The following is a 25574-nucleotide window of genomic DNA, read 5'->3' as shown; positions in this document are numbered from 1 at the left end:
AATTATGTCTGCGGTTTTAGCTGCCGATTTCATCCTTTTCAATGGAAGGGTGAGATACAGTTGTGTTCAAAATAATAGCAGTCAGACATCACTAACCTGATCAATCACTGTTTTTGGTAGAAATGATATTTCTACATGGCAAATAATTTACTAGCAGGTGTAGTAGAGTAATAGAAACCCAACAGTCATGACATGCATGCTGCTGATTCTCTGTAATTCAATCACCTATTGAAAGGGGCATGTTCAAAATAATAGCAGTGTGGAGTTCAATGAGTGACGTCATTCATTCTTTGAAATACAGGTGGCAATTATTGCCCTTATTTAAGGAAGGAAGGCAGCAAATGTTGTACATGCTGGTTACAGTGCATTTCTCTCTGAAATTCGGAGTCAAATGGGTTGTTCCAGACATTGTTCAGAAGAACAGCGTACCTTGATTAAAAAGTTGATTGGAGAGGGGAAAACATATAAAGAAGTGCAGAAAATTATAGGCTGCGCAGCTAAAATGATGGCAAATGCTTTAAAATGGCAACCAAAACCTGAAAGACGTGTAAGAAAGTGAAAAACTACCATTGGAATGGATAGAAGAATAGCCAAAATGGCAAGGACTCAGCCAACAATCAGCTCCAGGAAGATCAAAGAAGGTCTAAAGTTACCTGTGAGTACTGTTACAATTAGAAGGCACATATGTGAAGCCAAGCTATCTGCAAGAAGACCCCGCAAAGTCCCACTGTTGAAAAAAAGACATGTGCTGAAGAGGTCACAATTTGCCAAAGAGCACATTGACGGCCTAAAGAGACATTTTGTGGACTGATGAAAGTAAGATTGTTCTTTTTGGGTCTAGTGGCCGGAGACAGTTTGTCAGACGACCCCCAAACACTGAATTCAAGCCACAGTACACTGTGAAGACAGAGAAGCATGGTGGCGCAAGCATCATGATATGGGGATGTTTCTCATACTACAGTGTTGGGCCTATTTATCGCATACCAGGGATCATGGATCAGTTGGAATACATCAGAATACTTGAAGAGGTCATGCTGCCTTATGCTGGAGGACATGCCCTTGAAATGGGTGTTCCAACAAGACAACGACCCCAAACACACCAGTAAACGTGCAACATCTTGGTTCCAGACCAACAAGATTGACGTTATGGAGTGGTCAGCCCAATCCCCGGGTCTTAATCCTATAGAAAACTCGTGGGGTGACATTAAAAATGTAGTTTCTGAGGCAAAACCAAGAAATAAAGAAGAACTGTGGAATGTAGTCCAATCATCCTGGGCTGAAATACCTGTTCACAGGGGCCAGAAGTTGGTTGACTCCATGCAACATAGATGTATAGCAGTTCTCAGAAACAGCGGTCATACAACTAAATATTAGTGAAGTGATTCAAAAGGAAAGCAAAATCTTCAAACATTTTTCAGTTTACATAGTGATTGTTTGAGTTTGTAAAGATGAATACAAACACTGCTGTTTTTAGAACAGTCTAATATTCTTCAGTTTTTTTTAGAGGAACAACACACATTTGATATATTTTTCTTCATGTTTTGATTTGGACTAGAATGTGTAGTGTTCCCAATGCATTTGTGTGTATGGAAATGAAAGCTATTAGAAGGATTTTGAGCTTTGTTCACTTTTTTTTAAACACACTGCTATTATTTTGGACACAACTGTATGTGGCAAAACTGCATCTAATCCGCACCAAAAACCGCAGTTAGACATTGTGGATTTTGGTGCGGATATCCTGCAGAAATGCACATAAATCCTCATGGAAATTCGTGCAGATCTTATGTGCGTTCACCCATATGCAGTTAGCCTTAGGCCTCTTTCAGACGGGCGTCCCGGATTTGCTCCAGATGCATTGCGGGAAACCCGCGCGTGTGCGCACACAATTTCAGTCAGTTTTGACTGCGATTGCATTGTTCAGTTTTTTCCGCGTGAGTGCAATGCGTTTTGCACACGCATGATAAAAAAACTGACTGTGGTACCCAGACCCGGACTTCTTCACTGAAGATCAGGTTTGGGTTCAGTGTTGTGTAGATGTTATTTCCCTTATAACATGGTTATAAAGAGAAAATAATAGCATTCTTAATACAGAATGCTAAGTAAAATGTTGCTTGAGGGGTTAAATAAAATAAAATTAACTCACCTCATCCTCTTGATTGCGCAGCCGGCATCATCTTCTTTCTTTTTCTTTGCGGACCTGCCAAAGGACCTTTGATGACGTAATCGCGCTCACCACGGAAGGATCTTCTATCTTCATTCAGCAGGACCTGGGCTGACGTCACCACGCTCACCACATGGTGAGCGTGATTACGTTATCAAAGGTCTTTTTGCAGGTCCTCAGAGAAGAAGACGACGATGTGGATGAGGTGAGTTAATTTTTTTTAACCCCTCAAGCAAGATTTTAATAAGCATTCTGCATTAAGAATGCTATTATTTTCCTTTATATCCATGTTATAAGGGGGAAAAAATACAGTAAATGAACTTTTAGCAATTTACTAACATCATCTCCTAGCAACCATGCGTGAAAATCGCATTGCATTCGCACTTGCTTGCGGATGCTTGCGATTTTCATGCAGCCCCTTTCATTTCTATGGGGCCTGCGTTGCGTGAAAAACACAGAATATAGAACATGCTGCGATTTTCACGCACCGCACAAGTGATGCGTGAAAATCACAGCTCATCTGCACAGCCCCATAGAAATGAATGGGTCCGGATTCAGTGCGGGTGCAATGCATTCACCTCACGCATTGCACCCACGCTGAATTCTCGCCCGTGTGAAAGGGGCCTTATAGTTGGGAGTCTGGCAGCCCTTTTGTTCACATGAAAGGAAGGGGGGGGGGGGGGGGATGAACCTGGAAAAAACAAACAAACATTCTCACTTTAGACAATTATGGATAACCACAGGATGTAGTGTATACGTCTGATAATTTGCAACACCCATAGACTTTATTCATTAAAATCTCTGAAGTGGAAGTACCACATTTAAAATCTCAATGCAAACCATAGCTTAGGCTACTTTCACACTAGCGTTAATATTTTCCAGTATTGAGATCCGTCAAAGGGTCCTAATACTGGAAAAAAATGCTTCCATTTTGTCCCCATTCATTGTCAATGGGGAAAAAACGTAACTGAACAGAACAGAATGCTCCAATATGCATTCCGTCCCGTTCTCATACCGGAGAGCGAACCGCAGCATGCTGCTGTTTGCTTTCCGTCCTGGGATGCGGAGCACGACGGATCAGTCATGACCCACATTGCAAGTCAATGGGGACGGATCAGTTTTCTCTGACACAATAGATAAAGGATCCATCCCCCATTGACTTTTAATGGAGCTTATGATGGATCCGTCTGGGCTATGTTACAGATAACACAACCGGATCCGTTCATAACGGACGCAGATGGTGGTATTATCAGTAATGGAAGCGTTTTTGCTGAACCCTGCCGGATCCAACCAAATTGCTAGTGTGAAAGTGGCCTTGAGAAGAAAGAAGTCTATGATATATTATATAAGAAAGGATGGGGGGGAAACAAACAAAAAAACACCAAAATTTAGAGACAGTATCCAAAGTACCATTTATTATGAGTCCTTTAAATAAATATAAATGTTAATTGAATTTTACTAAAAGATATGCATCGAATTAGAAATTTAGCTCTTAGCACAAAAATATACATTCCTGATAGTTTGCCAGGCACGTAAATATGAAAAAAAAAAAAAAAAAACACAAAACAAACATTGGATCTTTCCACAGCCGTAGAATGACTAGAACTCCATTTATTGGAAGTATTTTTTCAGTGGCACACAACAGGTTTCAGTTTATCCAGAACCAACTTCATAAGAATGGCAGCTCACCGTCTCCAATGTCAGTTGTGGCACTGCCCACCATTGTATCGCAGAGAAAGCCCGCGCTCTAAGATACGCTCAGAAAACATGTATACACTCCAACTGTAAAGCTTCGTCCAAACCAAAACCTGACTGGGCATGCTGGGTCCTGCAGCTCTACGGTATATGGAGTGGCCCACATTTTATAGGGTATGAAAGCCCATGTTGAACCTCTGGCTGATCCAAACAGCAGCTTAAGCCATAGGTGCCGTTAGATGTGACGTTTGACAGTAGCCATTCCTCCAGGCTCGCCGTACACATGCATACTTGGTTTGCCTAAGCATGCACGTATTCTCAATGGTAAGAGAGGGAAAGCTGCTGCCAGACACCTTATCTCCTCCAAGAACAAAATAATCTGGCTTTGAAATTCTGCTTAATCCTAAACATCATGAGCTGGAGAGTCGGGAGGGCACCTCTGCCAAGATCATCATGCTCTAAACATCATGAGCTGGAGAGTCGGGAGCCCACCCCTGCCAAGATCATCATGCTCTAAACATCATGAGCTGGAGAGTCAGGAGGCCACCCCTGCCAAGATCATCATGCTCTAACCATCATGAGCTGGAGAGTCGGGAGGCCACCCCTGCCAAGATCATCATGCTCTAAACATCATGAGCTGGAGAGTCAGGAGGCCACCCCTGCCAAGATCATCATGCTCTAAACATCATGAGCTGGAGAGTCGGGAGGCCACCCCTGCCAAGATCATCATGCTCTAAACATCATGAGCTGGAGAGTCGGGAGGCCACCCCTGCCAAGATCATCATGCTCTAAACATCATGAGCTGGAGAGTCGGGAGGCCACCCCTGCCAAGATAATCATGCTCTAAACATCATGAGCTGGAGAGTCGGGAGGCCACCCCTGCCAAGATCATCATGCTCTAAACATCATGAGCTGGAGAGTCGGGAGGCCACCCCTGCCAAGATCATCATGCTCTAAACATCATGAGCTGGAGAGTCGGGAGGCCACCCCTGCCAAGATCATCATGCTCAGCTGACTTATGTATAGGGGCCTCAAGATACAGATTGCTCTTTGGTAATGACGACAGATGACATATTAGCAAGTACCATTATTACACAGTATAAATGAACTTACAGATACATAATCTTTGTAAAATATATAAAAATGCCACAGCTGCTTCGACTGCTACATTTCTTCAGTTATAAAAAGTAACTCGCATACACACAAGGAGAGAGGCACTGGTGTGACGGGGAAGAGTACAGCTCATACCCGGGGAATGCTGTCCTCTTAAGTCGTACAAAATGGCTTTACAATTACTGGTCGCCTCACCCGTTTTGCTACTTCTGTTAATGTAAGCCTGTGCAGCCTGGGCACGAGTTAAAGGAAATCAATCTGAAAGGAAGAAAAGCGGTTTGCATCCATTGAACAATACCCCCTCTACTGCTGGGAAATGCCACGTTAACTTGTGCACACGACGGGGTCCGTGAGCTGGAACCCTCGTTCACAAACCCGTCTGAGCACTGGTTAGAGATTTCCCTATCTCATCTTCAGCAATGGGACAGGCACACAGCTCTGTAACATGTTAAAAGACAACTAAAGGTGGCGCTCCCCTTTACGAACATTTGTTGCTTTCTTAGGGCTCATGCACACCGCCGTTGTCCAGCCGGTGCCCTTATAGCAGGTCTGCAATATATGGGCACCGGCGGTATGCACCCCGCATCACGGATGCGGACCCATTCATTTGAATGGGTCCACAATCCAGAAGGTCCAGTGCAGAACAGAGGCACGGAACACTCCGCAGTGCTTCCGTGGGGTTTCTCTCCGTGTCTCAGCACTGCAAAAAATTTGTGCATGTACTACTTTTTTGCGGTGGGGAATCCGCACGGATGTTGCCCGTGCATTGGGGGCTGCAAATTGCGGTCCCCAATGCACGGAACGGTCAAGCAACAGCCGTGTGCATGAGCCATTAAGCGAATTTGGCCCTTTCAAATCGGGCAAGTTTTCGATGGCAGAAAATGATCAGAATCCTCATTCACAATTGGTGATATTACCATTTTGACATATAATGGACACAATCTACCTTAAAGGGGCTACCCCTCCACTCCTAGAAGAGTTTCCAATGGTCGTGTGGGATAAAAGAAATGTATAGGAGACGATACAAGGAGCAAAAGGCACACTGGGACTCAAATGTAAAAATACATCTACAAGTGCCTTATGTTTAACAAGATTAGGCAAGGGAAGGGGGATTGAAAGAAAAGCTACATTTTAAGACATAGGGATGTCTGAAGTGGGCACCCTAAGTGCTCCTATTTGGCACATGTATTGAAAACGTCCCAAGGGCAGATCTGGGGAACCATCAGGACAAGCTCAAAACAGAGATTGGTCATAGTTGGAGGTAAACCAGTGCTATAAGATAAGGTGGCCATACCTTTCTGGAGGTGGCTTCATCTACCTTTTTCATGTGCCTGATTTTTCTCCACCATATCTACTAAAAAGACATTGGTCGAGCCTTTTATACCGCCAATTTCACCGAAAATCAGCAGGGTAGACCCAGCTAACGTGTATGACCACGTACAGGCACTACAACATAACCTAACCCCTGGTTAACTGAACTTTACTACCAGGGAAGATGCGCTTGGTGGCCCATGTCACCTGTATTGTATACATAATCCGCTTTTCTTTTTGACGATGGATGCCCTTTAAACCGTGTCCATGTGGAGATCTGTTCCATAACCATTATGAAGCCCTGAGTTGTATGGGAAGAAAGAGGCGGCTACCCTGGGCTACAGGACAATTAAGAACTCATATTAAAAAGCCTTCCTTTTGGAAAAAGAAGGTTACAGTGTATAGCAGAATTGAGTAAAGTACTGATCCAGCACATAGCAAGGAGGAATTAACAGTCCGGAAGTCCAAACGCCTTTCAGCCACTCGGATGACAGTGAAAAGGCCTCTTAAGTACATGTCCATAAAGTAGACAATTTCCGAAAAAATAATAATAATTGCACAGTGAAGCTTTAATAGCGGCAGCGTAAGGAGGAGTATAAAATAGGATTTTTGTCGAAAAAGCTGAATTTCGTCTGTGTTGGCAAAATAACGTGTGTGTGGGGGAGGGGGGAGACAGGGAATCAACCATGACCGTCCAAAGTGCAAGGCTGGCACGTGTAAGCGCTTGGGAGATATTGCTTGTTCCAAGAACATCATGACATATTGCGTTGCTCTGCACAAACCGCCGCCTCGTCCGTGAAATATTCATTCATTCTCGGGGAAGCTATAAAGCGCAATTAATCTACTTACACAACTCACGGGATGAGCTGTTAGTGCAAGCGGAGGATAAAAGGGATGCCGCCCAAGGTGTTGTGCTAAAAACCCACATTTATTGTTGATACCACATTCACCCCTATAGTAGGACACACTTTTTAGGATTCTTCTTTACCACAGGATTTAAAAACGCGCGAACCGCTTCGGCAAACACCTCTCGAACGCCCTCCTGGTGCAGGGCCGAGCACTCCAGATACTTCACAGCACCGATCTGTTTCGCTAGAGACGAGCCCTGCTGGGTTGTGGTGGGGGCAAGATTCTGCTCCTTCAACTTTTTTATAGTCTCTGCATCATTTCGAAGATCTCTCTTGGTACCCACCAGTAAGACGGGCACATTGGGACAGTGATGGGAAACCTCTGGGTGCCACTTGTGCCTCACGTTGGCATAAGACGACGGACTGCCAATGGAGAAGCATATGATGAACACATTGGTTTGAGGATAAGACAGGGTGCGCAGGCGGTCGTATTCCTCCTGACCAGCAGTGTCCCATAGGTTAAGGCTAACCGTTCTGCCATCCACAGTCATCTGGGCACTGTAATTGTCAAATACTGTGGGGATGTACTCCTCGGGAAAGGCATTGGTGGTGTAACTGATGAGAAGGCAGGTTTTTCCAACTGCTCCATCACCAACGACTACACACTTTATTGTCTGCATTCTTCATGAAGTCACACTGTACCTGAGGACAAAATGACAACTGTTAGTAAAAGCATCTAAAAGGATATACAATCAAATGTGCATATACAGCTAATACATGGCCGTACATGACATACCTATAGGTTATCTCACCCAACACCTCCCCCATATACGCTCTGCTAGGCTGAACAATATAAAATGGTTAAAAAACATCTTTCAGCATGATCAACCCTGTTAAACCAGATACACTGCGTGGTAGGGTGGATCCTGCTGATTAAAATGATACCTTGTTTGCATCTGTATGATTAACTATTAAAGAGAAAATGGCATTTTTTACTAAAATGTTAATGAGGTAATCGGAGCACCCTACAGTCTTAGCCACTCCCCCACCCCCTGGATTGATAGGGCTGGATATCTGAGGGAAAGGAGGAGTAGCTAAGGCTGCAGGGGTGTTCACAAAGTGGTGCTCCAAGGGCTCTGGCTGGCCTCTCAGTGCTACAATTAGCATCGTACAGAAACAAACAAGGTGTCATATTAATCAGCATGATCAACCCTACCATTCAGTGTGCTTGGTTTAATAGATTCGATCATGCTGACAGATGCTCTTTAAAGGAGAGAAAATAACATGAGAAGCGACTAGATGGAGTACTGAAATCCATGATCCATGCTTTAAGAATGTCCCTTCTGTGGAGACATGTAGCGCGGATCACTGACCATTACCTGAAGTCCATGATAACATCTAATTAAAGAAAAGTCATGTGCAGAGTTTCACTGCAATACTATGTAATTGCTCTCATAAAACCGCGCAGTACTTACCATTCCAGTGCAAGGACAGAATTATCACCGCACACCAAGTCAGGACTGACCAGATCTCACCGGATACCACAAAATGCTGCCGCTGGAACTGTGCGGGCTGTCTTCTCTTGATGTCTGTGAAAGTTCTTATCTACCGACCACCAAAAAAGTCCATTTGGCTCCTGATGTCTGTGGTATTTTGTTCATGCTTAAAGGGAACCTGTCACCGGGATTTTGTGTATAGAGCTGAGGACATGGGTTGCTAGATGGCCGCTAGCACATCCGCAATACCCAGTCCCCATAGCTCTGTGTGCTTTTATTGTGTAAAAAACCCGATTTGATACATATGCAAATTAACCTGAGATGAGTCCTGTACGTAAGAGGAGTCAGAGACAGGACTCATCTCAGGTTAATATGCATATGTATAAATTTTATTTATTTTTTTACACAATAATAGAGCTATGGGGACTGGATATTGTGGATGTGCTAGCGGCCATCTAGCAACCCATGTCCTCAGCTCTATACACAAAATCCTGGTGACAGGTTCCCTTTAAAGAGGAACTATCACCACAAAATGCAGTGCAGTCTGCAGGCAGCATGTTATAGAGCAGGAGGAGCTGAGCAGATTGATATATAGTTTTATGGGAAAAGATTCAGTAAAACTTGTATTTTATTCATTTATATCTTTGCTTTGTCCCCCTTCTGTGAACAGCTATTGGTACAGTGAGTACTAGGGTTGTTTTGAGTATCGAATTTTCAATACCCAATCGATACTTTTCTCTGGTATCGACCTCGATATCTGGATTTGCCTTTTCTTTATACTAGGCTTCGCTATTGCACAGTCTAGTATCAGAGAACATGGAGCTCGCGGCTCTCAGCGCGCTCTGTGTTCTCCTCAGCAGCACTCGGGAGGAGTCACTCTCTCCCTCCCCCCTGTGCCGCTGCCACCAATGAGGAGAGAGGGGCGGGCGCACTGTGCTACCAATGAAAGTAAACGTTTAATACAAATCCAGGAGGTGGGTGCTGGCGGGGAGCTGCAATCAGCGGCAGTTAAACACTCAGGTGCCGCACCCACCTCCTGTATTAAATGTTAATCATTGGTGGCGCAGTGCGCCCCATCCCCTCAACCCCCCCAGTATTAAAATCATTGGTGGCAGTGGCCACAGGGTCCCCTCCCCTCCTCCTCATTGGTGGCAGTGGCAGCTTCTGATCGGAGCCCCAGCAGTGTAATCCTGGGGCTCCGATCGGTTACCATGGCAGCCAGGACGCTACTGAAGCCCTGGTTGCCATGGTAAGCTCCCTGCTGCTGCGTGTACTATGCACAGGGCAGCAGAGAGAGTGTGAGATCCTATTCACCCTCAGAGATCTATCAGGGTGAATAGGAAAAGGGATTAAGGCCCCTTGCAGACGAGTGTGTCCGGATTAGGTCCGGATGCGTCCCGGGTAGACGAGTGTGTCCGGATTAGGTCCGGATGCGTCCCGGGTGCATTGCGGCAAACCCGCGTGAGTAGGTAAGCAATTGCGTTGTTCAGTTTTTATCGCGCGGGTGCAATGCGTTTTGCACGCGCGTGATAAAAAACTGAATGTGGTACCCAGACCCGAACTTCTTCACTGAAGTTCAGGTTTGGGTTCGGTGTTGTGTAGATGTAATTATTTTCCCTTATAACATGGTTATAAGGGAAAATAATAGCATTTTTTAATACAGAATGCTTAGTAGGTGGTCAATTGAGGGTTAAAAAATTAATAAAAATTAACTCACCTTCTCCAATTGATCGCGTAGCTACCGGTCTCCTGTTCTTTCTTCAGGACCTGTCAAAGGACCTGTGGTGACATCACTGTGTTCATCACATGGTCCATCACCACTGTTCACCATTCACTTCTATCAACGTGATAAACGCTGAATATAGAACATGCTGCGATTTTCACGCAACGCACAAGTGATGCGTGCAAATCACCGCTCATGTGAACAGCCCCATAGAAATGAATGGTTCCGGATTCAGTGCGGGTGCAATGCGTTCACCTCACGCATTGCACCTGCGCAGAAATCTCGCCCGTGTGAAAGGGGCCTAAGAGATCCCAGGTTCTAGCCCCTAAGAGGGGAAATAGTTATTAAATAAAAAGTATTAAATTTTTTTTTTTTTAAAAACAACAAAATATTAAAGGGGTTGTCCGGGTTCAGCGCAGGGCAAAGGCATTTTTTGGAGATCCGGTGACATACCGGGACTCTCCATGGGGCTGCCAGGAAGCCCAGTGACGTCATCGGCACTGATGGGCGGGATTTAGCGCTGCCCTAGCTAGTAAAACGGCTAGGGCAGCGCTAAAGCCCGCCCATCAGAGCCAGTGCGGTCACCGAACACACTGCCGGGCGGAAGCTCTGAACCTGGACAACCCCTTTAAGTATAAATCACCCCCTTTCCCAATTTTACATATGAAATATATAAACAATAATTAAATAAACATATTACATATCGCCACGTCCGAAAAGTCCAAACTATTAAAAAAAAATTCCTATGGGGTGAACGCCATAATAGAAAAAATAAAAACTGCGCGATTCGTCATTTTTTTTTGTCACCTTGCCCCCCTCCCAAAAAATAGGATCGGACTGTTCTATTATGGGCCGGACGCTCTATAAGATGTGGAATGCACGCGGCTTTTTTGGGGCGTTTTATTTTTTTCGCGTGGTATCGGTTCTCGCAATATTTTTTTATGGCATCGAAACCAAATCAAAAATTTGGTATCCAAACCACCCTAGTGAGGACAGGCGCATAGCTATAGGGGGTGCAGAGGTAGCAGCCACTACCGGGCCCTGGAGCCTGAGGGGCCCAAAAACACTGGTGCCACATAAGAAGACACCGGTATTATAGAAAGTGCATGCAAGTCAAGTTACGCCTCTGGCTGGCGGGAAGAGGTTAGGTCAAAAATTTGGCTTGGGGCGTGCCGTTTCAATTTTACCTCAGGCAGCACGAACGCTATGCTCTTCCCTGCCCCTGGCCACAAAGCACTGAGCCCAACTCTTGCACCAAGGCCCGTGAGCCTTTAGCTACGCCCTGAGTAAGGGGGTGTCATCAGTGACTGACAGCTCTCTCTAGGGACACACACACAAGGCTGTCAGTCACTGATAACCCCTCCTCCTTGTACCGATAGCTCTTCACTGGAGGTGGACAAAGGAAAGATAAATGTATAAAATACAGGTTTTACTCAATCTTTTCCTACAAAACTATACATCAATCTGCTCAGCTTTTCCTGCTCTAGAACATGGTCCTGCAGACTACACTGCATTTTGTGGTGACCGGTCCTCTTTACGGGGGTATTCCAGCTGTGGATAACTGTTATATTGGTGGGGTTCTACTGCAGGGAACCCATTGATCCCTAGAATGGGGACCCCGTACCCCTGGGGGCCCCCTTAAAAGAACTGAGCAGTTGGCATGCACACTGCCGCTCCATTCATGTCTACCAGACACAGGTAGAGCGCTTGGCTATTTCCAGAACTCCCACAGCGTGCATGCCCGATCTGCCGCTCTGTTCATCGTGAGTGGCCCCAAGGGGTAGGGGGTCCCCGTTCTTATGACCATTGGGGTGCCAGCGGTAGGATCCTCTGTGGATAAGGAACAACTCACAACAGGAAAACCCCTTTAAAGGGGTTTTCTAGTATTCCATCCCTTTTTAAGCAGCCCCCCTAGCGTGTGGGTCCTAATGAAAGAATCACCTGCCTCCTGCTGCTTCAGTCCTCTGGTCCCTGGCACGTATGGAGTCAAGTGCACCGCTGCAGCCAATGATTGTCCTCAGTGGTGACGTGTCCCCAAGCGGCATGTGACTGGAAGATCACCAATCTGAGCCAGGAGCAGGCGAGTAGGGTTCTTTCATTAGGTACCACACACTAAGGGGCTGATTAGAGAGGGACTAATGAGAACGGCCGGCCACATCAATCAGAATTTATTATGACTGCATACACATGTACTCTGACAACGAGTGTGTATAGCTGTATATATGTGCATGTATGTGGTATGCGGATGGTATACAGTAGCCCGTGTACATGTATACAGATGGTATACAGTAGCCCGTGTACATGTATGCAGATGGTATACAGTAGCCCGTGTACATGTATGCAGATGGTATACAGTAGCCCGTGTACATGTATGCAGATGGTATACAGTAGCCCGTGTACATGTATGCAGATGGTATACAGTAGCCCGTGTACATGTATGCAGATGGTATACAGTAGCCCGTGTACATGTATGCAGATGGTATACAGTAGCCCGTGTACATGTATGCAGATGGTATACAGTAGCCCGTGTACATGTATGCAGATGGTATACAGTAGCCCGTGTACATGTATGCAGATGGTATACAGTAGCCCGTGTACATGTATGCAGATGGTATACAGTAGCCCGTGTACATGTATGCAGATGGTATACAGTAGCCCGTGTACATGTATGCAGATGGTATACAGTAGCCCGTGTACATGTATGCAGATGGTATACAGTAGCCCGTGTACATGTATGCGGATGGTATACAGTAGCCCGTGTACAAGTATGCGGATGGTATACAGTAGCCCGTGTACAAGTATGCGGATGGTATACAGTAGCCCGTGTACAAGTATGCGGATGGTATACAGTAGCCCGTGTACAAGTATGCGGATGGTATACAGTAGCCCGTGTACAAGTATGCGGATGGTATACAGTAGCCCGTGTACATGTATGCAGATGGTATACAGTAGCCCGTGTACATGTATGCGGATGGTATACAGTAGCCCGTGTACATGTATACAGATGGTATACAGTAGCCCGTGTACATGTATGCAGATGGTATACAGTAGCCCGTGTACATGTATGCAGATGGTATACAGTAGCCCGTGTACATGTATGCAGATGGTATACAGTAGCCCGTGTACATGTATGCAGATGGTATACAGTAGCCCGTGTACATGTATGCAGATGGTATACAGTAGCCCGTGTACATGTATGCAGATGGTATACAGTAGCCCGTGTACATGTATGCAGATGGTATACAGTAGCCCGTGTACATGTATGCAGATGGTATACAGTAGCCCGTGTACATGTATGCAGATGGTATACAGTAGCCCGTGTACATGTATGCAGATGGTATACAGTAGCCCGTGTACATGTATGCAGATGGTATACAGTAGCCCGTGTACATGTATGCAGATGGTATACAGTAGCCCGTGTACATGTATGCAGATGGTATACAGTAGCCCGTGTACATGTATGCAGATGGTATACAGTAGCCCGTGTACAAGTATGCGGATGGTATACAGTAGCCCGTGTACAAGTATGCGGATGGTATACAGTAGCCCGTGTACATGTATGCAGATGGTATACAGTAGCCCGTGTACATGTATGCGGATGGTATACAGTAGCCCGTGTACATGTATGCGGATGGTATACAGTAGCCCGTGTACATGTATGCAGATGGTATACAGTAGCCCGTGTACATGTATACAGATGGTATACAGTAGCCCGTGTACATGTACAGGGAGTGCAGAATTATTAGGCAAGTTGTATTTTTGAGGATTAATTTTATTATTGAACAACAACCATGTTCTCAATGAACCCAAAAAACTCATTAATATCAAAGCTGAATATTTTTGGAAGTAGTTTTTAGTTTGTTTTTAGTTTTAGCTATTTTAGGGGGATATCTGTGTGTGCAGGTGACTATTACTGTGCATAATTATTAGGCAACTTAACAAAAAACAAATATATACCCATTTCAATTATTTATTTTTACCAGTGAAACCAATATAACATCTCAACATTCACAAATATACATTTCTGACATTCAAAAACAAAACAAAAACAAATCAGTGACCAATATAGCCACCTTTCTTTGCAGGGACACTCAAAAGCCTGCCATCCATGGATTCTGTCAGTGTTTTGATCTGTTCACCATCAACATTGCGTGCAGCAGCAACCACAGCCTCCCAGACACTGTTCAGAGAGGTGTACTGTTTTCCCTCCTTGTAAATCTCACATTTGATGATGGACCACAGGTTCTCAATGGGGTTCAGATCAGGTGAACAAGGAGGCCATGTCATTAGATTTTCTTCTTTTATACCCTTTCTTGCCAGCCACGCTGTGGAGTACTTGGACGCGTGTGATGGAGCATTGTCCTGCATGAAAATCATGTTTTTCTTGAAGGATGCAGACTTCTTCCTGTACCACTGCTTGAAGAAGGTGTCTTCCAGAAACTGGCAGTAGGACTGGGAGTTGAGCTTGACTCCATCCTCAACCCGAAAAGGCCCCACAAGCTCATCTTTGATGATACCAGCCCAAACTAGTACTCCACCTCCACCTTGCTGGCGTCCGAGTCGGACTGGAGCTCTCTGCCCTTTACCAATCCAGCCACGGGCCCATCCATCTGGCCCATCAAGACTCACTCTCATTTCATCAGTCCATAAAACCTTAGAAAAATCAGTCTTGACGTTTCAGCTTGTGTGTCTTGTTCAGTGGTGGTCGTCTTTCAGCCTTTCTTACCTTGGCCATGTCTCTGAGTATTGCACACCTTGTGCTTTTGGGCACTCCAGTGATGTTGCAGCTCTGAAATATGGCCAAACTGGTGGCAAGTGGCATCTTGGCAGCTGCACGCTTGACTTTTCTCAGTTCATGGGCAGTTATTTTGCGCCTTGGTTTTTCCACACGCTTCTTGCGACCCTGTTGACTATTTTGAATGAAACGCTTGATTGTTCGATGATCATGCTTCAGAAGCTTTGCAATTTTAAGAGTGCTGCATCCCTCTGCAAGATATCTCACTATTTTTGACTTTTCTGAGCCTGTCAAGTCCTTCTTTTGACCCATTTTGCCAAAGGAAAGGAAGTTGCCTAATAATTATGCACACCTAATATAGGGTGTTGATGTCATTAGACCACACCCCTTCTCATTACAGAGATGCACATCACCTAATATGCTTAATTGGTAGTAGGCTTTCGAGCCTATACAGCTTGGAGTAAGACAACATGCATAAAGAGGATGATGTGGTCAAAATACTCATTTGCCTAATAATTCTGCACGCAGTGTATGCGGATGGTATACAGTAGCCCGTGTACATGTATGCAGATGGTATACAGTAGCCCGTGTACATGTATGCAGATGGTATACAGTAGCCCGTGTACATGTATGCAGATGGTATACAGTAGCCCGTGTACATGTATACAGATGGTATACATGTATGCAGATGGTATACAGTAGCCCGTGTACATGTATACAGATGGTATACATGTATGCAGATGGTATACAGTAGCCCGTGTACATGTATACAGATGGTATACAGTAGCCCGTGTACATGTATGCAGATGGTATACAGTAGCCCGTGTACATGTATGCAGATGGTATACAGTAGCCCGTGTACATGTATGCAGATGGTATACAGTAGCCCGTGTACATGTATGCAGATGGTATACAGTAGCCCGTGTACATGTATGCAGATGGTATACAGTAGCCCGTGTACATGTATGCAGATGGTATACAGTAGCCCGTGTACATGTATGCAGATGGTATACAGTAGCCCGTGTACATGTATGCAGATGGTATACAGTAGCCCGTGTACATGTATGCAGATGGTATACAGTAGCCCGTGTACATGTATGCAGATGGTATACATGTATGCAGATGGTATACAGTAGCCCGTGTACATGTATGCAGATGGTATACATGTATGCAGATGGTATACAGTAGCCCGTGTACATGTATACAGATGGTATACATGTATGCAGATGGTATACAGTAGCCCGTGTACATGTATACAGATGGTATACATGTATGCAGATGGTATACAGTAGCCCGTGTACATGTATACAGATGGTATACAGTAGCCCGTGTACATGTATGCAGATGGTATACAGTAGCCCGTGTACATGTATGCAGATGGTATACAGTAGCCCGTGTACATGTATGCAGATGGTATACAGTAGCCCGTGTACATGTATGCAGATGGTATACAGTAGCCCGTGTACATGTATGCAGATGGTATACAGTAGCCCGTGTACATGTATGCAGATGGTATACATGTATGCAGATGGTATACAGTAGCCCGTGTACATGTATACAGATGGTATACATGTATGCAGATGGTATACAGTAGCCCGTGTACATGTATACAGATGGTATACAGTAGCCCGTGTACATGTATGCAGATGGTATACAGTAGCCCGTGTACATGTATGCAGATGGTATACAGTAGCCCGTGTACATGTATGCAGATGGTATACAGTAGCCCGTGTACATGTATGCAGATGGTATACAGTAGCCCGTGTACATGTATGCAGATGGTATACATGTATGCAGATGGTATACAGTAGCCCGTGTACATGTATACAGATGGTATACATGTATGCAGATGGTATACAGTAGCCCGTGTACATGTATACAGATGGTATACATGTATGCAGATGGTATACAGTAGCCCGTGTACATGTATACAGATGGTATACAGTAGCCCGTGTACATGTATACAGATGGTATACAGTAGCCCGTGTACATGTATGCAGATGGTATACAGTAGCCCGTGTACATGTATGCAGATGGTATACAGTAGCCCGTGTACATGTATGCAGATGGTATACAGTAGCCCGTGTACATGTATGCAGATGGTATACAGTAGCCCGTGTACATGTATACAGATGGTATACAGTAGCCCGTGTACATGTATACAGATGGTATACAGTAGCCCGTGTACATGTATGCAGATGGTATACAGTAGCCCGTGTACATGTATACAGATGGTATACAGTAGCCCGTGTACATGTATGCAGATGGTATACAGTAGCCCGTGTACATGTATGCGGATGGTATACAGTAGCCCGTGTACATGTATGCGGATGGTATACAGTAGCCCGTGTACATGTATGCAGATGGTATACAGTAGCCCGTGTACATGTATACAGATGGTATACATGTATGCAGATGGTATACAGTAGCCCGTGTACATGTATACAGATGGTATACATGTATGCAGATGGTATACAGTAGCCCGTGTACATGTATACAGATGGTATACAGTAGCCCGTGTACATGTATGCAGATGGTATACAGTAGCCCGTGTACATGTATGCAGATGGTATACAGTAGCCCGTGTACATGTATGCAGATGGTATACAGTAGCCCGTGTACATGTATGCAGATGGTATACAGTAGCCCGTGTACATGTATGCAGATGGTATACAGTAGCCCGTGTACATGTATGCAGATGGTATACAGTAGCCCGTGTACATGTATGCAGATGGTATACAGTAGCCCGTGTACATGTATGCAGATGGTATACAGTAGCCCGTGTACATGTATGCAGATGGTATACAGTAGCCCGTGTACATGTATGCAGATGGTATACAGTAGCCCGTGTACATGTATGCAGATGGTATACAGTAGCCCGTGTACATGTATGCAGATGGTATACATGTATGCAGATGGTATACAGTAGCCCGTGTACATGTATGCAGATGGTATACATGTATGCAGATGGTATACAGTAGCCCGTGTACATGTATACAGATGGTATACATGTATGCAGATGGTATACAGTAGCCCGTGTACATGTATACAGATGGTATACAGTAGCCCGTGTACATGTATGCAGATGGTATACAGTAGCCCGTGTACATGTATGCAGATGGTATACAGTAGCCCGTGTACATGTATGCAGATGGTATACAGTAGCCCGTGTACATGTATGCAGATGGTATACAGTAGCCCGTGTACATGTATGCAGATGGTATACAGTAGCCCGTGTACATGTATGCAGATGGTATACATGTATGCAGATGGTATACAGTAGCCCGTGTACATGTATACAGATGGTATACATGTATGCAGATGGTATACAGTAGCCCGTGTACATGTATACAGATGGTATACAGTAGCCCGTGTACATGTATGCAGATGGTATACAGTAGCCCGTGTACATGTATGCAGATGGTATACAGTAGCCCGTGTACATGTATACAGATGGTATACAGTAGCCCGTGTACATGTATGCAGATGGTATACAGTAGCCCGTGTACATGTATGCAGATGGTATACAGTAGCCCGTGTACATGTATGCAGATGGTATACAGTAGCCCGTGTACATGTATGCAGATGGTATACATGTATGCAGATGGTATACAGTAGCCCGTGTACATGTATACAGATGGTATACATGTATGCAGATGGTATACAGTAGCCCGTGTACATGTATACAGATGGTATACAGTAGCCCGTGTACATGTATGCAGATGGTATACAGTAGCCCGTGTACATGTATGCAGATGGTATACAGTAGCCCGTGTACATGTATACAGATGGTATACATGTATGCAGATGGTATACAGTAGCCCGTGTACATGTATGCAGATGGTATACAGTAGCCCGTGTACATGTATGCAGATGGTATACAGTAGCCCGTGTACATGTATGCAGATGGTATACAGTAGCCCGTGTACATGTATGCAGATGGTATACAGTAGCCCGTGTACATGTATGCAGATGGTATACATGTATGCAGATGGTATACAGTAGCCCGTGTACATGTATACAGATGGTATACATGTATGCAGATGGTATACAGTAGCCCGTGTACATGTATACAGATGGTATACAGTAGCCCGTGTACATGTATGCAGATGGTATACAGTAGCCCGTGTACATGTATGCAGATGGTATACAGTAGCCCGTGTACATGTATGCAGATGGTATACAGTAGCCCGTGTACATGTATGCAGATGGTATACAGTAGCCCGTGTACATGTATGCAGATGGTATACATGTATGCAGATGGTATACAGTAGCCCGTGTACATGTATACAGATGGTATACATGTATGCAGATGGTATACAGTAGCCCGTGTACATGTATACAGATGGTATACATGTATGCAGATGGTATACAGTAGCCCGTGTACATGTATACAGATGGTATACAGTAGCCCGTGTACATGTATACAGATGGTATACAGTAGCCCGTGTACATGTATGCAGATGGTATACAGTAGCCCGTGTACATGTATGCAGATGGTATACAGTAGCCCGTGTACATGTATGCAGATGGTATACAGTAGCCCGTGTACATGTATGCAGATGGTATACAGTAGCCCGTGTACATGTATACAGATGGTATACAGTAGCCCGTGTACATGTATACAGATGGTATACAGTAGCCCGTGTACATGTATGCAGATGGTATACAGTAGCCCGTGTACATGTATACAGATGGTATACAGTAGCCCGTGTACATGTATGCAGATGGTATACAGTAGCCCGTGTACATGTATGCGGATGGTATACAGTAGCCCGTGTACATGTATGCGGATGGTATACAGTAGCCCGTGTACATGTATGCAGATGGTATACAGTAGCCCGTGTACATGTATACAGATGGTATACATGTATGCAGATGGTATACAGTAGCCCGTGTACATGTATACAGATGGTATACATGTATGCAGATGGTATACAGTAGCCCGTGTACATGTATACAGATGGTATACAGTAGCCCGTGTACATGTATGCAGATGGTATACAGTAGCCCGTGTACATGTATGCAGATGGTATACAGTAGCCCGTGTACATGTATGCAGATGGTATACAGTAGCCCGTGTACATGTATGCAGATGGTATACAGTAGCCCGTGTACATGTATGCAGATGGTATACAGTAGCCCGTGTACATGTATGCAGATGGTATACAGTAGCCCGTGTACATGTATGCAGATGGTATACAGTAGCCCGTGTACATGTATGCAGATGGTATACAGTAGCCTGTGTACATGTATGCAGATGGTATACAGTAGCCCGTGTACATGTATGCAGATGGTATACAGTAGCCCGTGTACATGTATGCAGATGGTATACAGTAGCCCGTGTACATGTATGCAGATGGTATACATGTATGCAGATGGTATACAGTAGCCCGTGTACATGTATGCAGATGGTATACATGTATGCAGATGGTATACAGTAGCCCGTGTACATGTATACAGATGGTATACATGTATGCAGATGGTATACAGTAGCCCGTGTACATGTATACAGATGGTATACAGTAGCCCGTGTACATGTATGCAGATGGTATACAGTAGCCCGTGTACATGTATGCAGATGGTATACAGTAGCCCGTGTACATGTATGCAGATGGTATACAGTAGCCCGTGTACATGTATGCAGATGGTATACAGTAGCCCGTGTACATGTATGCAGATGGTATACAGTAGCCCGTGTACATGTATGCAGATGGTATACATGTATGCAGATGGTATACAGTAGCCCGTGTACATGTATACAGATGGTATACATGTATGCAGATGGTATACAGTAGCCCGTGTACATGTATACAGATGGTATACAGTAGCCCGTGTACATGTATGCAGATGGTATACAGTAGCCCGTGTACATGTATGCAGATGGTATACAGTAGCCCGTGTACATGTATACAGATGGTATACAGTAGCCCGTGTACATGTATGCAGATGGTATACAGTAGCCCGTGTACATGTATGCAGATGGTATACAGTAGCCCGTGTACATGTATGCAGATGGTATACAGTAGCCCGTGTACATGTATGCAGATGGTATACATGTATGCAGATGGTATACAGTAGCCCGTGTACATGTATACAGATGGTATACATGTATGCAGATGGTATACAGTAGCCCGTGTACATGTATACAGATGGTATACAGTAGCCCGTGTACATGTATGCAGATGGTATACAGTAGCCCGTGTACATGTATGCAGATGGTATACAGTAGCCCGTGTACATGTATACAGATGGTATACATGTATGCAGATGGTATACAGTAGCCCGTGTACATGTATGCAGATGGTATACAGTAGCCCGTGTACATGTATGCAGATGGTATACAGTAGCCCGTGTACATGTATGCAGATGGTATACAGTAGCCCGTGTACATGTATGCAGATGGTATACAGTAGCCCGTGTACATGTATGCAGATGGTATACAGTAGCCCGTGTACATGTATGCAGATGGTATACAGTAGCCCGTAGCCCGTGTACATGTATGCAGATGGTATACATGTATGCAGATGGTATACAGTAGCCCGTGTACATGTATACAGATGGTATACATGTATGCAGATGGTATACAGTAGCCCGTGTACATGTATACAGATGGTATACATGTATGCAGATGGTATACAGTAGCCCGTGTACATGTATACAGATGGTATACAGTAGCCCGTGTACATGTATGCAGATGGTATACAGTAGCCCGTGTACATGTATGCAGATGGTATACAGTAGCCCGTGTACATGTATGCAGATGGTATACAGTAGCCCGTGTACATGTATACAGATGGTATACAGTAGCCCGTGTACATGTATACAGATGGTATACAGTACCCCGTGTACATGTATACAGATGATATACAGTAGCCCGTGTACATGTATGCCATCTGTGGATCAGCCCCGTCCTGCAGAATGATGGGGTGGCTCGCCCCCTATGATCAGGACTGTCACCCCGGGAGGTTACCTGACACTCATCCCTTGTGAGCACAGCCAGCACCTATCCACAGCGGATCCGCCCCCCGGACACTCCCCCCCTGGCACTTGGTGCCCCCAATACAACCCAGCCCGACGCAGGCGCCCCCGACTCACCCAAGAGACTCTGCTGAAGCCGCACCGCGCTCCGCTCCTCTCCTCTGGGCAGTGTGTGATCACTGCGGAACCGCACCCAGCCCGGGGCCTCACTGTCTCCCGGGGACTTCCTGGTCTCTCTCGCAGCTCCACTTCCTGTACCGGCCCTGGGCGGCTACTACCACCGTACATCCGGGGCCTTCCTCGGCGACACACCCGCCGCAGTGTACCTAGGGTAATGTAGTTCCGCAAGGAGCCCGCTGCATGCTGGGAGTATCCTCATGTTACTGTATAAACCCAATGAGTCCGCTAGTCGGCGCTGTGCGCTGTGGCGCGCTGTCTGTACTCTGTAGAAAGCTGATCACTGTCCGGTACGGCGGCTGCTGCCTCGTCCGGTGTGCCGCTTCACCCCTGTCAGGCGAACAACGGATGGAAACGACGTACGCATTCTGACGGATCTGCTTCACGGAAGATTTGTTTGCTTCATTGGGTCTTTTCGTGCAGTGTAGTTTAAAGGGTTTCCCGGGAATTTTTATCTGAATATTTCTTTAGTATCTGATTGGTGGGGGTCCGACACCCGGGACCTCCGCCGACCACCCGAGAAGGTAATGGTGCCGCACGGTCATCAGTCACATGGCCTAGGACAGTGAGGGCCCAAACCCACTTGTTTATAGCAAAGCGCCAACATGGCAATCACTGAATAATACGGGCCCCGGATAAATAAAGGCTCCCATTGGCCCCCCCTAGTCTTAAACATTTCCATTAGTGGCCCCTATATTAATGCGCCTTCCCCCCCCCCCCCCCCCCAGTATTAATAATGCTCAATTAACCCCTTAGTGACCACACTTATTTTTTTATTGCATTCCAGGAGCTATAACTTTTCTGTTGTTTCATCAATGTACTTGTATGAGGTCTTATTTTTTAAGACCATTTTTAATGCACCATTTTAAGTACATGTAATGATTGATTAAATCCAGCTGTTTAGCTAAAACCCCCTTTGTTTACATCAGTAAAAAGGCCCCCCAGTATTAATAAGACCCTTATTAGTGGCCCTCAATATTAATGTGGCCCCCAGTAATAATAAGGCCCCCAATATTAATAATGCCAAATTAGTGGCCCCCAATATTATTAAGGCCCCCAGTATTAATAATGCCTCATTAGTGGCCCCCAATATTAAAGGGGTTGTCAGGGTTCAGAGCTGAACCCGGACATACCCTTATTTTCACCATCTCATGTTCCGATGTGCTCCCTTGCAGGGCATGGGCTCTTTTGTTTATCATAACACGCTGCCGGGAGGAAGCTTCCGCCCGGCAGTGTGTTCGGGGACTTCACCGGCTCTGATGGGGGGCCTTAGCGCTGCCCTAGTTGTTTTACTGGCTAGGGCAGCGCTAAATCCTGCCCATCAGTGCCGGTGACGTCACTGGGCTTCCTGGCAGCCCCATGGAGAGCCCAGTACGTCACTGGTCTCTAAAAAATGCCTTTGTCCTGCGCGATTTAGCGCAGGGCAAAGGAGAGCATCGGAGCATGAACTGTTCCGATGCTCAAGTCAGGGGGGCTGCCTGGGTGAAAATTGGGATATGTCCGGGTTCAGCTATGAATCCAGACAACACCATTAGTGGCCCCCAGTATTAATAATTCCCCATTAGTGGCCCCCAGTATTAATAAGGCCCCCATTAATGGCTACCAATAAAATTAATACCTCCATTAGTGCCCCCTAGTATAATTTTTCTCCATTAATGGCTCCCAGTATTAATAATGCCCCCATTAGAGGCTATAGTATTATTAACACTCCCTTCTCCCTATTAACCTCATCCATTTGATTGCGCTGCAGTGAACACTCTCTGCTCATTGGAAGCTCAGGACAGGACCTGCTCTCCATCGTGATGATGGGCAAAGGCTGTACTAATGAGCTCTTCACAATGTAAGGGTTCATTAGTAATAGTGCACATGTGGCAACCCTACGCACGGACCACACAGAGCCAGAGAGGGCTCCGAGTGTCCCCTCTGGCACGCGCCATAGATTTGCCACCACTGGCCTAGGAGCAGCTCAGCCCCAGGGAGGTGAATACAATAAAATATACAATGTACGGCGCAGCGAGGAGAAGACTGGCGCTCACAGGAGCACCGATGCCTTCTCAAACAACTGATCAGCGAAGGTCCGGGTTGTCGGACCCCCACCAATCAGATACTGATGGCCTATCCTGAGAATAGGTCATCAGTTAAAAAAATCTTGAAAAACCCTTTAAGGGTACACCTGAAACACATGCCCGAAGTGGATTTTGCAGCAACATAGGGATGGTGGCAGTCCTTCTGCTGCTTTCAACCACGGTAAAACCTGCAGCAACAGTTGACATGCTGCAGATTAAGGCTAGGGCTACACGGTGACAATGGTGACAGCCAGGTTTGATGAGTAGCCCTGATCCCACACAAATGAATGTAAGCAAAACCTATTTCAACTGTATCCCCGTTCTTGGGACGCAGATACAGTTGAATACAATGGTCCCTGCTCCTCCATTCACAGTGACAGGCATTGTGGTGCTGGCAGGTGGCATGAAGTGACATCTTGGCACCTGGACCGGCGCAAATCTACTCCATTCATTGCGGGCCAGGTGAGTATTCACCCAATAACAGGGCATCATCGTGTTGATGGCATATAAGGGGCACCATAATGTGTTTGGGGGCACATAAGAGTGCATTATTATGTTGGGGCATTATACAGTGTTGGGGCACATAAGGGAGCATTACACTGTGTGGTACAGTGCAAAGTGACTGGTGCATGGCAAATGTTATGCATTTTCAAAAGGGGCTCTAGGTCTTTTCCAGATAATTGAAAACCAGTACGTTTAACTTCCATTTTGGGCGAAATATTTGAAGGACTCCTAAGTGACTATATACAGGAGTATGTGACTGTAAATAATATCATTAGTGATAACCAGACTAACCTGATGTGGAGGGTTATAAAGCGCCCATACACATTCAATAGCTGTTGGACAACGGTCGGCTCTCCCGACTCCCAGCTTCCCCATACACATATGGCCGAGTTGATCGTGTATCTATATTCTATGGGGAGAGCGGAGAAAGCCGTTGTCAGACACTTCTGCTGGAGGTATATCTCGCGGGAGAACAAAAGGATTGGGGAAAAATATTAATTTCACCCGATTCTTCTCTCCCCCAACATCATCTGTTAGGGCACAGTCAGGAGCCCACACACAGACTTCTGCTGTTGGCAGGCTCGGCCGAAGAAAGTTATGAGAATAGATGAAAATAATTATATAGTCTTGAGAAGAGACGTCTAAGGGGGGACATGATTAAAGGGGTTATCCTATGACTAATGTAAAAATGAAAATCGGACATCATACAGTCGTGGCCAAAAGTTTTGAGAATGACACAAATATTAGTTTTCACAAAGTTTGCT

General features: G+C 45.4%; 1 protein-coding gene across 3 annotated transcripts; it reads right to left on the bottom strand.

The window, feature by feature from the left end:
- Positions 1–3561: 3561 nt before the first annotated feature.
- On the bottom strand, positions 3562–22368 carry LOC120978265 (rho-related GTP-binding protein RhoG-like). Of its 3 annotated transcripts, XR_005774046.1 has the most exons (3): positions 22181–22361; positions 4349–7830; positions 3562–4293 (listed from the first exon to the last, which is right to left on the bottom strand). XR_005774046.1 is itself a non-coding variant. In XM_040406499.1 (2 exons), the coding sequence occupies exon 2, from the start codon at positions 7806–7808 to the stop codon at positions 7233–7235; it is 576 nt and encodes a 191-aa protein (XP_040262433.1). In that variant the 5' UTR covers positions 7809–7824; positions 22181–22368; the 3' UTR covers positions 3562–7232. The 3 variants fall into 3 exon arrangements, 2 of the variants coding, with proteins under 2 accessions (XP_040262433.1, XP_040262432.1); XM_040406499.1 differs by having other exon boundaries at positions 3562–7824; positions 22181–22368; XM_040406498.1 differs by having other exon boundaries at positions 3562–7830.
- Between the last annotated feature and the right edge of the window lie 3206 nt (positions 22369–25574).

The sequence above is a fragment of the Bufo bufo genome, chromosome 8 (assembly GCF_905171765.1).
Source record: "Bufo bufo chromosome 8, aBufBuf1.1, whole genome shotgun sequence".
Taxonomy (NCBI): Eukaryota; Metazoa; Chordata; class Amphibia; order Anura; family Bufonidae; genus Bufo; species Bufo bufo.
Note: the sequence above shows the minus strand (reverse complement) of the source record. Positions and strands in the feature narration are given on the sequence as shown.